Source organism: Dermacentor albipictus, chromosome 4 (genome assembly GCF_038994185.2).
Source record: "Dermacentor albipictus isolate Rhodes 1998 colony chromosome 4, USDA_Dalb.pri_finalv2, whole genome shotgun sequence".
In the NCBI taxonomy this organism is placed as follows: Eukaryota; Metazoa; Arthropoda; class Arachnida; order Ixodida; family Ixodidae; genus Dermacentor; species Dermacentor albipictus.
This window is the reverse complement of record NC_091824.1, coordinates 6,143,858-6,160,318: the sequence shown is the minus strand read 5'-3', so window position 1 is coordinate 6,160,318 and position 16,461 is coordinate 6,143,858. Positions and strand designations below refer to the sequence as shown.

Sequence of the window (16,461 nt, the reverse complement as noted above, 5' to 3'; positions counted from 1 at the left end):
CAAGCGACCGACGTCGTCCAGCAATATGCAAAAACAAGTGGTCTCCGGTGCTCCCCGAGAAGTCAGAACTATTAGTCGTTCGACAGAAATCAAGAAGAAAACTCAATGAACTACCCCACATCACACTCACCCTCGACGACAAAGAAATACCCACAGTAAACCGCGTCCGCATTCTCGGACTCCACATACAACAGGACGGCGGAGGCGCATACACCATCCAACGTCTCAGGCAGACCACCTTCCAAATCATGCGAATGGTCAGCCGTATCACAACCAAACAATACGGACTGAAAGAAGATGACATAATACAGCTCATCCAGGCCCTGATAATCAGCCGCATTGCCTACGCTGCCCCGTACTTGCCCCTCACTCCCAAGGAACTAGATCAATTAGACGTACTTCTTCGGAAAGCCTACAAGCAAGCGCTCGGCCTACCTCCGGGAACAGCGACACTCAAGCTTGAAGCCCTAGGAGTCCATAATATTATAAGAGAAATAATAGACGCCCACCTCACAAGCCAACGAGAACGACTAACCCTTACACCAACAGGAAGAACAGTCCTAGCACGCCTAGGCTACCCCACATGTCACGGCACAGGCCACGAACAAGCAATTCATCTGGCCCCCAGCTTTCGCGAACACATCAAGGTAGCCCCTATCCCGAGAAGCATGCACCCGGAGCATCATGCCGATCGTCGCCAAGCTCGCGCAAAAACTCTACAGACAAAATATGGCAGTCTCCCCACCACACTATACACAGACGCCGCGCAGTACCCCCAAAAAGCAGCCATGACGGCCAGTGTTGTCGACTATAACCTACAAGAGGTGGTCTCGATGACGGTCCGCACTGCCAGCGCCCTCGTAGCGGAGGAGACAGCCATCGCCTTGGCCATCACCTCTAGTCCAACCAACGAGTACGTCACAATTATTACTGACTCCCGGGCAGCTTGCCGTAGCTAAAAAAATTCCGTCAAAATGACGGGAAATACCTTGGCAGCTCTATTTCCAAGCATTTGGCCGTTAAAATGATGCCACACCGTCATTTTCAAATGACGGTGTCTTTTCATCATTTTGATGTTTTTCTCGTCAATCTGAAATACAACTGCACCGTCAATTCAATGACATTTGACCGTCAAAATGACGGCAGAACATTATTTCCAAATGACAGTTTTCCATCATTTTGACGTCTTTCTTGTCAATCTAAAATACAACCGAACCGTCAATTTGATGACATTTGACCATCAAAGTGACAGCAGAACATCATTTCTAAATGACGGTTTTTGCATCATTTCAATGTTTTTTTTTGTCAATGTGAAATACAACCAAACCGTCAATTTGACAGCACTTGACCGTAGCAGTTACAGCAAGCCGTCATTTCTAAAAGACAATGTTTTTTCCTGACTTCTATGTCTTTTTTATAAATGTCAATATACAACCAAACCTTAATTATACTATTTGATTGTCTGTGATGGCAAGCTGTCAATTGACTGCTTTTATGACTTCGACTTTCTGCAAATTTGAAATTTATATACTTGTCAGTACAGCGTTGGCCATCAAAGTAATAGCAGGCTGTTAGTTTAAAATGATGATGCCTTTAACCATTCCAAAACTTGGCTTGGCAACATGAAATGCAACTGTACTGTTAGTATGATGGCCCAACAACACAACAAGTGTCAACATAATTCTGTGTCAATATACGGTGTGGTCAACATGGCCCCATGACAGTCACTTGCAGTGGGCAGTACCTCATGAAACATGCAACAAAAAACAAAAATGCACATCTCTACTTGCACATTTATTCATAAATTAAAGTGCTATCAGCAGGCTGAGTAACTTTGGCGCGATTCTGCCGGCCCTGCCTTTGCCGCGCCCTTTCGTTGGGTTGATCTGCCCCAGGTACCTGGAAACAAGATGAGGAAACAATAAATCCATGCTCCATAAACTGTGGCAATCACATACTCTGGCTACACACGTGAAATGCCATGAATGAGTGAACTGCACTGCCTTCTGCAACACACAGTATTATGAAATGAAAAGACGAATAAAATCATGTAGCAGCAAATGTGAGCACACTAGTAGTGCACTTAAATAGTTACATATACATGCACTAATGATGGATGATGTACCTACATGTAACCATTATTATAACTCGTAAAAACAACCCACAATTGCACATACACCCGTAAAGGATTCCTAGTAACAATAGGTGCTCATCATATACAGGGAACATGCAGAGACTCTAGAAACCGTAACCATACAAGAGCATTTTGCTGCATTTCAGGGTTTCTGCTGTCAGCCGCATACATAAATCAGTACTGATGTAACACCCCGATGTCCAGGTATAGGCTGCAACTGCAATGTGTCAGTCGTGCGTACATTTACGAACCTCATTATCATGCTTCATCTTACCATTTGGAGAATGCTCATTCTAGTTTCTGTGCCCTTGGCTGCAAATAAGCGGAATTTCTTGCTGAAATCTTCTGAGCAATCAACAAACCTGCCACAATGATGGATGTGTAATTTTTTTCTTTTACACTGCAACTGTTGACACACAGGGTGGCCAACTTCTCAGGTGCCGACATAGCAACCTTTATGATGGCTCTTTCACCTGTCCTTTTCAAGTACTCAGCAATTCTGGGCAAATATGGGACCACAGTATAATTTTTTAAAGGCACTAATCACACTGCCAGCCCCTAAAAGATCACCAGGTGAAAGGTGAAAGTGCCATGTAATGGTTGTGACAGTACCTGTGAAGATGTCCTGCCTATGTGTCATGTTTCCAATTTCAATGCAAAACGAAAAAAAAACTGACATTCATCATTGCAAAAGGTTTGTTGAGTGCCCAGAAGGTGAGGTAGTGAGCTCTATTTTCTTGGGGCTGATTGTACACAGGCTAGAGAGAGCACTGCATCAATGGTAACAAGGGAACCTGAGGTCTGTAAAAGTGCAGACAGGCATTCGGCAACTTAGTGCCACATGTGTGGACGCAACCCATAGGCATGCACACTGTAATGTTGCACTAGGACATTAGCCAATGGACACGATACATAGTAGAGTGACTTAAAAGAACTGCTATTTCACTTCATTCTCGCCCCGATTTTTCCCGACGTCGCTACCTATAAAAGTGCTGCACACATTACATTTAGCAATCATTGACAGTAGCACCTGACCTATCTGGTTCTTCGTCCTTGCACCTTTCTTGCGGTAGCCAACTAACAAAGCTATGCGTAAAACCGAAAAGCGCTATCTAGATGCGCTCACAGGACACGTGACCAAGTTTAGGCATTGTAAATTGCCAAGCTGGTGCATTAGTAATGCGACAATGATCAAATATCCAGTTTTGCAAGTAGAATACCAGAACTGGGTGCAATTTAAAATAAAAACTTCAACCTTCACCTCGCAGCCCTCTGACTCATTGCCAAAGCTAGCAAATGCGCAAGGCTTGTCAGCATGTACCACTGGCAAGCAGCACTATGTCAATAACCTTGCCATTCTACTTTCTAAAGACGGCCGTGATTGGCGAAACCCTGTATTCAGCTGTGCCACAAAACAACGTGATGCCGTGCCAGAGAACGCAGAAATGCACGAGAGGAATGTATGTGACATCTGAATTATAGGGGAACAGGGCAGGACTGGTCACTTGCAGGCACTGGCTAAGGAGGGCGAGTGCCTTTCCTCAGGAAAAAGAAGCCTACTGCTCACGTTATTGTCTCGGTTTCCGATCACTTATCAAAAGCATCATCCATATTCACTCATTTACCTCTGCGAAAACTCCATGGTGAGGGGGCAGTCGGGAGGGTACGCCACGTTGAAAACAAAGAAGGCACCTAGGAGGAGGCCCATGGCCTTCTCAAGACTCCTTGTAGAGATGAATTCTACAGCATCAACTGCAACGATGATTTTCTTTATGTCCCCCATGCTTGATCCTGCAAGGAAAAAAAAATTAGTTCACAAGCAAATGCTCTGCACTAAAGGGGCGATCCAATAATTCGAGTAACTATATGGCCTTCGATGTGTACACTGAGAGAAGGCGAATTCAAATGTACACATAAAAAGCCATATTGGGTCGTGTCACTAGGCCTTATGGTACCCTGGCAGGAGACAAGACGTGCAACATGCCCTCCCTTATCAGTGCTTTAGACGCCACTAATTATATTTGTTGAAGACCCTTGCTTCTTGTAAACACAAGAAGTGGGCAGTGGGCAGTGGGCAAAATCTTTACAAATATTGCCCGACAAATAAAAAGAATCAACTTTGTCTGTCGATACAATACTTCTTTTTAAATAATGGAGAATAGTGACGAGTTGACGAAACCTAGGCAAGCACCGGGGCAACTTTTCTAAGCCAGAGTGGCCCTCCATTTTGTACTGAGCCTGCCATGACATTGATGAGAAAAGCCCAGTTCAGCTTCGTTCATGCTTTCTAGCAAAACGTCATGCTTTTGGCAAGTCAAAAAGCTGCATGTTAGTCACGATGAACTCAGGCATATCACCTTATAGTGCAGAAATCGCCCCGCCCTCACCACTTATCGACAGTACTGCTACTGAGTTAGAAATTTTTTGCGCACTCTAACAAGAATGGAAAACTACTGGCCAAACTTGCACACTGTTATCATGTTACATTATTAAACAAACTTCACATATATAAGATGAAGCAGCAATTAAGCCTTTCATCCTGGGCTAGCCTCATTTCTAAGTTTTGAATATGTTCTACTAAGTAGGGTGAGGTTACACAAAATCAGGTTATATCATACAATAGTAAAATACAGTGTACAAGCCATGTTTTGATCCAAAGTTCTATAAATGACAAATACACACCAATGACAGCAAGGTGCGGCGTTGCTGGCAGTCCTTCCGGCCCCCCTTCAGCTGCATGCTAGGAATTCACAAGCCACATGTTATTAGACTCCAGAGAAAACATCAAAGGGATCAGATACATGCATCTAAATAATACGTCATAATAAATACTGTTAGATATGGAGCTGTTTCCTGCGATTACTTCGAGTTCCCCAGACCACATCGGATTGCAGCACAGCTAATTGAGGAATGCAGAAGCAGGAAAGCGCATTCCAGAGAAGCGGCCGAGCAAACAAGTTTAAGGCAACAAGTTTACGTGCCAACAAGTTCGTGCGCCGCCGGGATTAGCAGGTGGGCATCCGACAATGAAGCAGGTGCAGCCCTCCCCTTCTCCTTGTTCGAAGTGCATTGCCAGTCTGCGAGGCAAGACCGCAGCAAGCCGCCAGGTGTGACACCACGACACGGGCGCCTACCATTGGCTGAAAGTGGCGTCATCGGAGTGGACTCTCCCATTCGTCAAACATGACGTGACTTGCAGTGCTCGAAGGGTTTATAAGAAGCCTTCCAGAGAGACCTGAGGATGCTGGGACATGCCCTGATTCCCTGATTCACCTCTCTCGAACTTCTTGCCGCGGGCCGCAGCGTCCGAGTTGCTGCTGGCCCGTAATGTCAGTACGAATGATACTTGTCGCTCACCTCCCTGTATAGAATGTAGAATAAATCCCTCCCAAGTTTGCGGTTTTCATCCCGGAGTCCGGCCTCCAACCCCTACATCTGGTGGCAGCGGTGGAATCGCCTCCGAATGCATCAGCTGGTGGCAGCGCTACAGATAAACCTTCGTCGAGAGAGATCCTAAGGAACCGGGAAGAGCGAAGAAGAGAGAGCCTTCGTCGAAAGAGGTCCGAAGAGACTGGGAGTATCGAAGAAGGAGCGAGCCTTCGACCCAGGGAGTCCGGAGGAACCGGCAACAGCGGACGAATGAACCGGATGGCAGGGTGCTGTAACCGTAAGTGAGCGCGTGGTTTTTTTCCTTATGATTCGCCAGACTCAAAGGTTGTGTGTTCAATTTTGATAGTTCTGGGAATCGGGAGTTTGTTGCATTGTGTGTTTGCACAATTTAATTAAGGAAAACAGTTTTAACCACCTGTCGGGGCAGCTGCCATGGATCTTAGAGGGTTGACGAGGTTATACTTGTTGTTGGTGTGCGACGATTTGGGAGTTGAGGCGGACGAACGGATGGAAACGCCAGCTATAATAAAGGCGATTAACGATAGTGGCAATGATGATGAAAGCATTAGGCTTGCTTGGGAGGTGATACAGGAGCCACGGGAGCGTGTGCGTCGTGTTCGTTTGCGGGAGCGTCGTGAACTTAAGAGTAAGAGTAGGCGTGAAAAACGCGAGAATGAACGGAAGCAGGAGCTTCAAGAACTTACTCTTAGGTGTGAGCGTCACGGACGTGAGAATGAACGCGAACGTGAGCGAGAGGAAAAGTATGAGAGAGAGAAGGCAGCACTGATCAAAGAGATACAGTATTGTGATCAGTTAATGGCACAGAGACAACGGCTGTCTGAGAATTCTGTAGATAGTACAGAGCGAAAGAATGAGGAAGCATCTAGCAGGTTTTCGCCAGAAGCCGACGAGAATAGTAGTGCCTGTGAGATTGGCTGCCGATTCATAAGTGAAGGGAAAAGGCTAGCTGCTAACGATGCCTTAGTGGCAACAGAGGCCGTTAAAGGCCGCAAGGAGAGCGACGAGGTGCTGTGCCAACAGATGACTGTAGAGACAGCTAGGCCAGCTGCGAACAAATTGGCACAGTTACCGAGCGTGTGCGTCGCTGGTAAGGTTAGCGAGGTTGCTAGCGAGGAAAAGGGTACTGTTGACGCGACAGACGCGAGCACTCATGTAGAGCCAGATGTGCGTGCAGAAGTGAAGTGCGAGCTGGACGATGCAGTTGAGAATAGTTCTCGGGGTGGCGAGCTCCGTAGCTCACGAGAGAACAACTGCATTGTTCAGGGATCGGTGCGGCTCTCCGCCAGTCTAGATGGCCTAGCTAGGGATGATTCAGTTGTTAATCATTCGGACTGTGCGCGTGAGACAGCGATCGATACCGACGGGCTGTGTGCCGATGCACAGCGTGAGCTGGGCAATGTAGTAGAGGGCAGTTCGCAAGAGTGCGAGTTGTCTAACTCGAGTAAAGCCTGCTGCATTGTGCCAGAGTCGGTTGGGCTGTCCGCCAGTCGAGGCAGAGAGAGTGTTGATTTAAGTGAGAATCACTCAGACTGTGCGGGTAAGAGACCGATCCGGGCCGACGAAATGTGTACCGGCCAGCACGAGGCACGAGAGGGCGACATGAAGGCGAGTGCAAAGAGAAAGCGCCGTAAAAAGAAGCGCGGTAAAGACCGAAAGTCGGTAATTAATGTAGCGCTGCCAAAAATGGCGAGAAACCCAAAAGGGCAGGGCGCGAGGAAGAAGGTGCGGTCGTCTAGGACGATGTTGACGCATCCAGAATGGTCGAGCCACCGGTCAAAGGGGCACCGCGAAGAATGTTCTGCACGGACGCGGACAAAGGGCACGAGGCAGTCAAATTCCTCGTCGTTCCGTAGTTCTTTTCAAAGCTCAGCGTGCAGTTCGAAGAAACGCAAGGTGGCAGGACGAGACCAGGTGGGGAGTAGCGACGCGGTCAATCGAGTTCGTGTTGAAAGCGGGGCGCGGGGACGCAAATTGGCAGGAGACCGTAACGTCTTGGGGGAGCTGATAGTTAGTCAGCCCTTTTGTTGTCTCTCGGCAGCCAGAGTAGCTTTCAAGCCGCGACCACCGCGAGGACGGCTCAGAGTATGAGTCAGACATAAGCGTTTGGAAAGGGAGGCGAAGAGCCCTTCCGTAGAAGTAAAAGTGTGTTGTTTTTTTTATTTTTGAGCATCGGAAAGTTTTCGCGATTTGAGACTAGGTTTTCTTTCAATATGTAAAGGTATGAGCTTTGTTTGTGTTTTCGTTTGAGAAGCTCTAGATTTGAAAGATGCGTTTTAAGTAAACGTGTAGTCTCGCGAGATGCTCATTAATAAGTACATAGGCTTTCTTTTTTTTGTGTTTGTGTGAGTAACCTGAAGGTCAAGGTTATCGTCGAAAGGCCTATGGTAAAGCGCGTGTGTTATTTAACCTTCTTTCTTTTTAAATGTTTTTGAATTTTCTAAGGTTAAGCGCATAGATTTTCAGTGAGTGCATGATTTGCACGGAGAAGCGTTCTTAGTTCCATTAGCGCGTGTCCTGTGTGGACGGAAGGAAGCAGACTTTATGACTGGGTTGCTAGTGTGTGTGGAGGGCAGCCGTATTCTGACTTCTCTTATAAGTACGCGTGGAACGAGTTATTAAAAGACGCATTATTTTAAGGATTTTGCGGAGTGTGTAAGTCCCGCAAGTTTAATTGTTCGTTTACGTCACGTGTCCTGTAGGACTTTCAGGGAAGAAACGTGAGTAAGCGTAAATGAAAAGTTTGCCTTCAACACAAGTACGCGTTCTGTTTAGTGACCACAAGGCTAGTGCGCTTGTGATTATGTACTTGTGAGGTTGACCAGATTGTTCAGTGGCACCAATACGTGCGATAAGTACGCCACTGCGATAGATTGGAAACATGCTGTTCGTGTAGTTAGGCCACTTAAGTTATGTTCGGCTGTTTTCATTTGTTGTTTGCATCGTCAACGACCTTTTGTTTTGCAACAACAATAGTACTCAGGTCTTGTCGGCAATCGAGGAGAAATGGATAGCTGTTTGGAAGGGTGGTTGGAACTGTTTTGTCGAAATTGGGGAAATAAAAGATCAGGGTTGATTTTGACTCAGTAATAGTCTGGCGAGTCAGGGGTGAAGAGCCTGCGCTTACGCGTGGTGCAGCGCTGTGTTGTTTGGTTTGTTTGACGTATGTTCTCCAGGGCCCAGGATCCCGAGGGTTGTCAAACGAGGCTCGACCCCAGTACCCTGCAGCTTCTTTCAGCGTTCCTCATGGCCAGCGAATTGAGTTCACCGGCCATTCAGAACAACCGGGGCGAGGACGAGCTGTTAGATATGGAGCTGTTTCCTGCGATTACTTCGAGTTCCCCAGACCACATCGGATTGCAGCACAGCTAATTGAGGAATGCAGAAGCAGCAAAGCGCATTCCAGAGAAGCGGCCGAGCAAACAAGTTTAAGGCAACAAGTTTACGTGCCAACAAGTTCGTGCGCCGCCGGGATTAGCAGGTGGGCATCCGACAATGAAGCAGGTGCAGCCCTCCCCTTCTCCTTGTTCGAAGTGCATTGCCAGTCTGCGAGGCAAGACCGCAGCAAGCCGCCAGGTGTGACACCACGACACGGGCGCCTACCATTGGCTGAAAGTGGCGTCATCGGAGTGGACTCTCCCATTCGTCAAACATGACGTGACTTGCAGTGCTCGAAGGGTTTATAAGAAGCCTTCCAGAGAGACCTGAGGATGCTGGGACATGCCCTGATTCCCTGATTCACCTCTCTCGAACTTCTTGCCGCGGGCCGCAGCGTCCGAGTTGCTGCTGGCCCGTAATGTCAGTACGAATGATACTTGTCGCTCACCTCCCTGTATAGAATGTAGAATAAATCCCTCCCAAGTTTGTGGTTTTCATCCCGGAGTCCGGCCTCCAACCCCTACAATACTTCTAAGGATCCTGCTGTCATCAAGGCACTTTCTACACCTCAGGTACAGCATCATTTCAGCAGAAGTGGATGAAAATGCGGTATATAATTAGAAAACTCCAAATTTATTTTACTGAATAATTCCCAGCTAATGGACACGCCAGTCGAAATAAATTTTTGGCCCTTGTTTGAGGCCCATAGGCAATAAACTATAAAAATGAACAAATTTATTCAGAAATAACTATTGCCAAAATATAAGGTAATTAGGCCCATATCTTAATGCTATACAAGAATGAAACTGCACACTATCAGTACACGAACACTGAAAACATTCAGCCACTTGTTAACTCTGCAAGACTACCACCGAACATTTCGGTAAGTCAAACTGATGTAAAAAAATGGTAAGTCAAATGGTAAGTCAAACTGATGATGTAAAATGTAAAGAATGGTTTTTACAACTACTTTTACTGCCTATTAAGCACATTCATCAGGTGTTCTGCATTTAAACCGCGACGCATAGCGCGCTAGAGCTCGACCAACTCGATTTCGATCCTTGGCCCGCGTAGCAATGATCGAAAGTCAGGCTCGATCGGGATTGTATGTGCCTGCAAGATGGGGGTACTAAAAACGACTTTCTTCTACTCTCTTCAATTAACGTGCGCCAATGCTCTTCGTACGCTTCAGTGTCCCTCAGAGAATGTTTTTTTTTATTTTTTTTAAACACGTGGATGCAGGCAGCCCCTGAAAATCGCTGCACGTGGCTGAATCATGAGGCCGCGATTCAAGCACGAAGGACCACGCGCGAAAGATCGCGGTTGTGTGGTTTCCGCTTTACGCAGAAGCACGTCTCTAAACGGCAGTCTCGGGCCCAAGGCCATCGGTGCGCGTAGTACATTACGCGTGAGAACTAGCGTGCTTCTCGTGAGCTATGTGCCTCACAGAACACGTGCTGCACGAACGAAGCATGTAAACAGACGAAGAAGCATATAAGCAGAACACACTACACTTACCTTAACCCGCTGCAGTTGATTTTCGGCTGCAGCTCGATGCCCACACGTTCCTTGATTGCGTCTTCGCGGCCTTCCAACGCGCCACACACAAAAAGGCAAAAATGGCGAAAGAAGCCGAACGCACGCCCAGGCAGTAGCAGCGCGCACAAAGAAAAGCGACGGGACAGCGCCACTGCTCAGGCAACAACCGGACGAGGAGGACTCCTTCCTTGAAAGCATCCGCGGGGGCCCGAAGCCCACGTGGAACGATGTCTCAGATGACGTACCCCTACGCGCCAGCCAATAGAGTTTCTCGTTTTGTGTTGCGCTCTCCGTCTCCCTCTCCTCGCTCGCTCGTTCACGGAGGAGTCGCCGTCTTTCGCGTTTGACAACGACGGCTCGTCAAAATAGATAAAAAGATGGCCGTCAAAATGACGGTTGCTTTTTACAGTGTACGCGAGAGGCAGAATATCTTCAATCGCCCACCGACTCCTCAAACAAGCCTCCCAATTCCCGGACTTTGAAATAGTGTGGACTCCAGGACACGAGTCCCTCCGTGGAAATCAGCGTGCGCACGCTGTAGCCCGAGCTCATGCCTCCCGGGCGCCACAAGAGAGGGATACGGCCGCATCCATGGAGCCCGTACCTTTACAATACTACGCCATACTACAACACAACCGACTGAACAGACGACAATGCCCGCCTCCACACAAGACCCTCTCACGTGAAGATGCTGTAACATGGCGACAACTACAAACCAGCACATACCCCCATTTAGGCAGACTAGACGCAATACACCCTACACTATATTCATACAAATGTCCCCTTTGTAATGAATACGCCTCCCTATATCACACCACATGGGCGTGCCCCAACGTGAAGGCGGCCCCGCCAATACCCAACCCCACACCCGAGCAGTGGGAGACCGTGCTGACTAGTTCGGACCCTCGTAACCAGCAGCAACTGGTGCGGCGGGCCCGGGAGACAGCAAGTGCCGCAGGAGCCCTGGACTAAGCGTGCCTCCCGCACAAGCAGAAAGAAACCTGCTTGTCCTTTCTTTTTAATAAATGTTGCTCCTCCTCCTCCTCCTCCTGGATGGGGGAGGGGTTCATCACATGTCGTAATATATGCGGGTTAATTTCTTTTTTCATGTTTTTCAACATAAATGTCAGTTGACTGTCCGCGCGTGTGCTATGTGTATCTTCTTTGTGCTTCGACTAATCGTGAGCGCTGCACAAAAATAGATCATAACCCACACTGCTATGTAAGGTTACGCCTCACTGGTAGCCTGACTGTCCCTTGCTCTATGTTCATGGACCTGTAATTATGTTTCTCTGCTAAAGCGACATGTATTACTCTCTAATTTTAGGTTTGAAACTTTCCGCACTTATTTCTGCTCCTTTTGCTCTAGAGTTTTGGGTATTTTGCAGTAACTGAAGAACAGCACCTTGTGTAATTTAATGGTCAGATAATGTTAACTCCTACTACTATGTATACTGTCTGTTCTAATATTCTTGCTCAATAATGTGGGTTTCAAAGTGAGACTGTATATATTTTTATTCCAGCTGTTCAATCACTTCGGACCGAAGTAAGCGTAGGAAACATCTAAAATTTGAAAGGATTGCTTAATTATCCCAGGTTAAATTATCTTATTCATGACGTACGATTGTAAACCTGCAGATAGTGACTCGGCAAAGCATTGTGTTGGACTAAATGTAGAACCCTGGAACGCAGAATTCGTTGTGCATCAGTAGAACCAATTCTTAGCTAGGCGCACACATCGAATTAGGGATGCATTTCGGCCACTCCATCCCTACGCGACGCAGTTTCAACATCATTTTTATGTGTTTCTTTCAACACAGTAATACAGACACAGACACTCCCATAGGGCCCAGCGACCAAGCTGCTCCACTGCCGCCAGCGCCCGAGCGGCTGGGCGAACCGCTAATTCTGGCTTCCGTGATTTTCGACGCATGGTTTCGCTAAATTTTGGTGCGGGTTTCCATACCAATGCTTTTCATACTGGTTTACCTTTGGCCGTTCAAATGTTCCGCTACGTCGGCTATAGTGGAGTGCGAGAGGTTTAATATTTCATTTTTAAGCATGCCGTACGTACAGACGTAATAAACTCGTGGACCACAACCTTTTTACTGGAAGAACCGCCAAGCTTCTCCAAGAACTTAAAAAGGCTAATTAGCTCATTTTGGATGGGAAAAATATAGAGATCAAAGCTGCCTTTATTGCGCTTTATGTTGTTGTTGAGCCGTTTTTCACACTTCCTCACAGTAGAAAGCAGTCGCTTCATACAAAGATGTTTACTTTTATTGTTTACATTGGGAATTGGTCAGGAAACATACTGGATCACACGTTTTACACACAGGCAGACACAGACCGAAGACAACAACAACAGCAAACGCCATAAGAATGCTTTAGCCATGATAAGAAGCGCGTCAAGTAAAACTGGCGCTTGCAAACTGGCCTAGGCGCATGCATCGTGCATACGCAGCGTGGTAAGCAGCCTTCACAAAACGATTTGAAGTGCGCATTACATTGCTCGAGCCGCACCAAATCAAACGTTCTAGGATAGCACGGGTGAGCCACAGGGCAAAAATGTTGCACTTTAAACCGAACGCGTTGCGAAGGGAATTTGCAAAATAACGCGTTGTAAATAATGCACATGCTCTGCATGAAAAGGCGGGTGCATAAACAAATTGGTGGCTGCACGGAAAACGGACATCGTGGTTCATATTCTATGCTACACGTGCCAAATACACTTGCCCAGCATAAGAAACGTCTTGCTAACTATGTTCTTCACGCAATAAACACCAAAACTATTTCTGCAGACAAAAGGAAACAACTTACCGCAAAAGCGAGGCGACGAGTCGAAAAGCTCGGTGGGGTAGGCGTAACCCGTGGCGTATGAGCGGCGCAGCATCGCCGCATCTATGGAAACAGGACGCAAGGACGCAACCTCGTGGATGTATACGCTCTATACTTTTGAGGTGAAGTGAAAGCGGACATCGCTACGCCACCTGATGAGTGGACAGACCCTTAATTGATCAGCCACGAAACGGCTTGAGTGACCGCTTTTTGCGTAGGTCTCCTTCGCTGTGACAGCACCATGACCGAATGTAATTCTAGTTCAATTCATGAGGCAGCTACAACCGAAGAGCAGGGCATCGCTGGCAAGCGCCCCCAAGCAATAAATAAGACCGCAAGAAATCTATTAGAATTACATAAAATTAGGACGCATCTAATACATCAAGGCGAAACAGGTAAGAATGACACCAGATCATTCGAAATTGTACGGTAAGGTGGATGATACATGTCGTGGCAAAGGAAGCCATACATACTGATCTGTCAAAGTGCTGGCAAAAAGCAACAACTACAATTGTGGTGAAACAACAAAATGAATTCAGTTGCGGCCAACCCTTAATTTTTCTTTTTTAATTTTCGACGAAGAAACAGTGGGGCAAGAACAGATAAAACAGAGTGCCTTAAAAGCGCTTCCTTAAAAGGCGATGGTGAACGGTGGTCAACAAGAGGGCGGTGGACTCATCATACGCACATCTCGCCGGGGTTCTAAGATGAAGAGAACGACGGACGGGCATGGTGAAACATTTAGGTCAGTGCCGAAGCTACGGTGATAGTATGTTGCGCGGCGACGACAGAATTCTGCGGTATGGCCAGGTAGACCACGCGCAAAACATATTGGCTGGTTGTCAGAAGTGCGCCATTGTCTACTGTTGTGTGAGTACCTCGGATGAACGAAGCAATGAGCTGGATACAGTGCCAGGCCTGGTGGCCCTGACGCAACGGTCTGAGATGATGGCCATGCCACCGCCTCGGCATAGCTGAATGGTGCGTTAACCTCGACATAGGCAACGGGAGTCGGCGAAGGTGGAGTTTCGCGGAGTCTCCTAGAACTGCTCAAACTTGTTCCTGTATGACCTGGCGAAAGTTGAGAAACAACGGCATGTGTGAATGTCTGGCAGAGGACAGCAGCGAAAGCTGACGAATGGCCACAACACAGACGAACTCCTTTACCCGGAAGAGCAGTGAGTCAATGTCAGGAGCCGTATCCATGCTCGAGAGGGTTTCGTGGGACACAGGTGGGCGCCACGTGAGAAGACGCAGTCTGCGGCGGAGGTTGTCAAAACTTTGGCAAAGTTCAGTGACCTTAGAAAGAGTGCCAGATTTTTTTTGACAGCAGACAATGAAAGGCGTCATCAGAAATGCCCTTCATGACATGAAGAACCTTGCGCGCTTCGGCCATCGTACGGTTGACACGCCGGGAGAGGTCGACGACGTCCTCTATGTAGATGGCGAACGTTTCATTAGTTTGCTGGGACAGAGTTTGTATGGGTTATTCCGCGAGAAGCTTGCGCAAACCAGGGTGGCCGAAAAGTTCTATAATGTTGGTTTTGAAGCTAGCTCAGGTGAGGTGATCGGCTTCGTGGTTTTTAAACCACCGCTTGGCGACACCCGTTATATAAAAGATCACGCTGTTGAGCTTCAATCGTTGGTCCATTTTGTTGCTGGTGCGCGCTCTTTCATACGATTCCAGACAATATTCAACGTCTGTCTCGTCGGTACCACTGAAGACGTCAGGATCGCACTGACACTGGGAACCCGTACGTAGGATGGCTGGTAAACCGGTTCCCACCAGTTCTCGCTGGCGCCATCAGGCATGAAGGAGGGCAGAGTCTGGCTTCATAATTACAGGGTGGACGAAAACCGCAGCAAGCGTCCACCAAAATCTAAATCGATCAAAATGCAGAACACGGCAGCAGTAGCAGCGTTGGCAGCATCGCACGCCGAATAGTCCCGGCCATTTCGAGCTCGCGCGTTTCCAGAGAACTGGCGATGTGGGTGCAGACCCGAGCAGGCCTGTCCACTACAGCATGTGATATTATTGAAGGGTAGGGTATGGCTGTAAGGCTGCTTGTCAAGCAGCCTTTTCTGCAGCGCAATGGCATTTGTATAGGGTCCTGTGTTGCACCTATCTTGTGCGACATCTTTTTAGCCCATGTTGATCGCCTTTTGGATCAAGATTTTATTGGAGGCCCGGTTTTAAAAGTTTTTAGGTATGTCGACGATTTTTTGATCTTTTTAAAAGATCGTAATGACATTTCTTTTGAAGAGTCTGTACAACAGGTCTTAATTACCTTTAATGACCATGGTAAAGGCCTGGCTTTTACCCATGAACTTCCGCAAAATAGCGAGATACGTTTTTTAGACCTCAGGCTGAGGATAACTAAGGGACACACCTGTTGGGGGTATTTCCCACGTGCAAAGAAAGAACTTTTGCCCTATGAATCATCCCACTCAAAGACCGTGAAAAGAGCAATTGCATCGCTCTGCTTGGAATCGGCGCTTCAAAAGTCGTGCCCGCACGAAATGCCTTTTAGTTTTGACTATCAGGTTCGCAGGCTATTGGCCGCAGGTTTCCCTTGCTCGGTCCTCGTAGCTGTGGCTGATACCCTCCTCAAGAAATTTGGGCCCCGACGAATGAAGGCTGCACCTGAACGCGTGAAGACCAAACCTGAGGTGATGCCTTACATTCATAAGGTCTCACACAACCTCAAAAAGGTGGCCAGCAGGCACAACGTGCCGCTTGTTTTTTCTGCGCCAAACAAGTTGGCGAGGCTGTGCCCCCGCATCTGCGGTGAAGGTCAGCGCGGTTGCAAAAAGCAGCATGAAGATGTCTTCGTCAGGTGTGCCCTAGGAGTGGTATACCTTATTCCCCTGTCCTGCGGCAAGTGCTATATCGGGCAGACGGGGCGTTGCCTGGATGACCGCTTAAGGGAACACTCTCAAAACATAACAAAACGAGACAACCTTGCGAATTTCGTTTCGCATGTGATTGATTGCGAGTGCGTGCCACGGTTTAAAGAAGCAAAGGTTCTGGGCAGAAGTGCAAGTGCAAAAGCTAGAGTTTTGCTGGAAGCTTTCCACATACAAGAAAAGGCGGGTCTGTGCATCAGCGATGCTTCAATTAATTTGTACTCGGCTGAGCGCACACTTCTGGGGAAATTTAAAAA

General features: G+C 47.6%; 2 protein-coding genes across 2 annotated transcripts in view; one reads left to right on the top strand and one right to left on the bottom strand.

Annotated features, from left to right (window-relative positions):
- LOC139059024 (collagen alpha-1(II) chain-like) overlaps nucleotides 1-16,461 on the top strand; it is a 1,291,347-nt gene that overhangs the window by 488,394 nt on the left and 786,492 nt on the right. The window lies entirely within an intron of this gene.
- Nucleotides 1,722-10,869, bottom strand: LOC139059581 (uncharacterized). Its single transcript, XM_070538011.1, has 4 exons — nucleotides 10,439-10,869; nucleotides 4,817-4,874; nucleotides 3,760-3,925; nucleotides 1,722-1,899 (listed from the first exon to the last, which is right to left on the bottom strand). The coding sequence occupies exons 1-4, from the start codon at nucleotides 10,655-10,657 to the stop codon at nucleotides 1,806-1,808; spliced, it is 537 nt and encodes a 178-aa protein (XP_070394112.1). The 5' UTR covers nucleotides 10,658-10,869; the 3' UTR covers nucleotides 1,722-1,805.

What these genes read in the sequence shown, in the direction of transcription:
- LOC139059581 (XM_070538011.1), bottom strand. Translation starts at nt 10,657, where the DNA reads ATGCTTTCAAGGAAGGAGTCCTCCTCGTCCGGTTGTTGCCTGAGCAGT. An exon ending in ATCAACTGCAGCGGGTTAAG is followed by an intron (nt 4,875 to 10,438) that starts GTAAGTGTAGTG and finishes GTGAATTCCTAG; the next exon opens with CATGCAGCTGAAGGGGGGCC. An exon ending in ACCATGGAGTTTTCGCAGAG is followed by an intron (nt 1,900 to 3,759) that starts GTAAATGAGTGA and finishes TCTTGTTTCCAG; the next exon opens with GTACCTGGGGCAGATCAACC.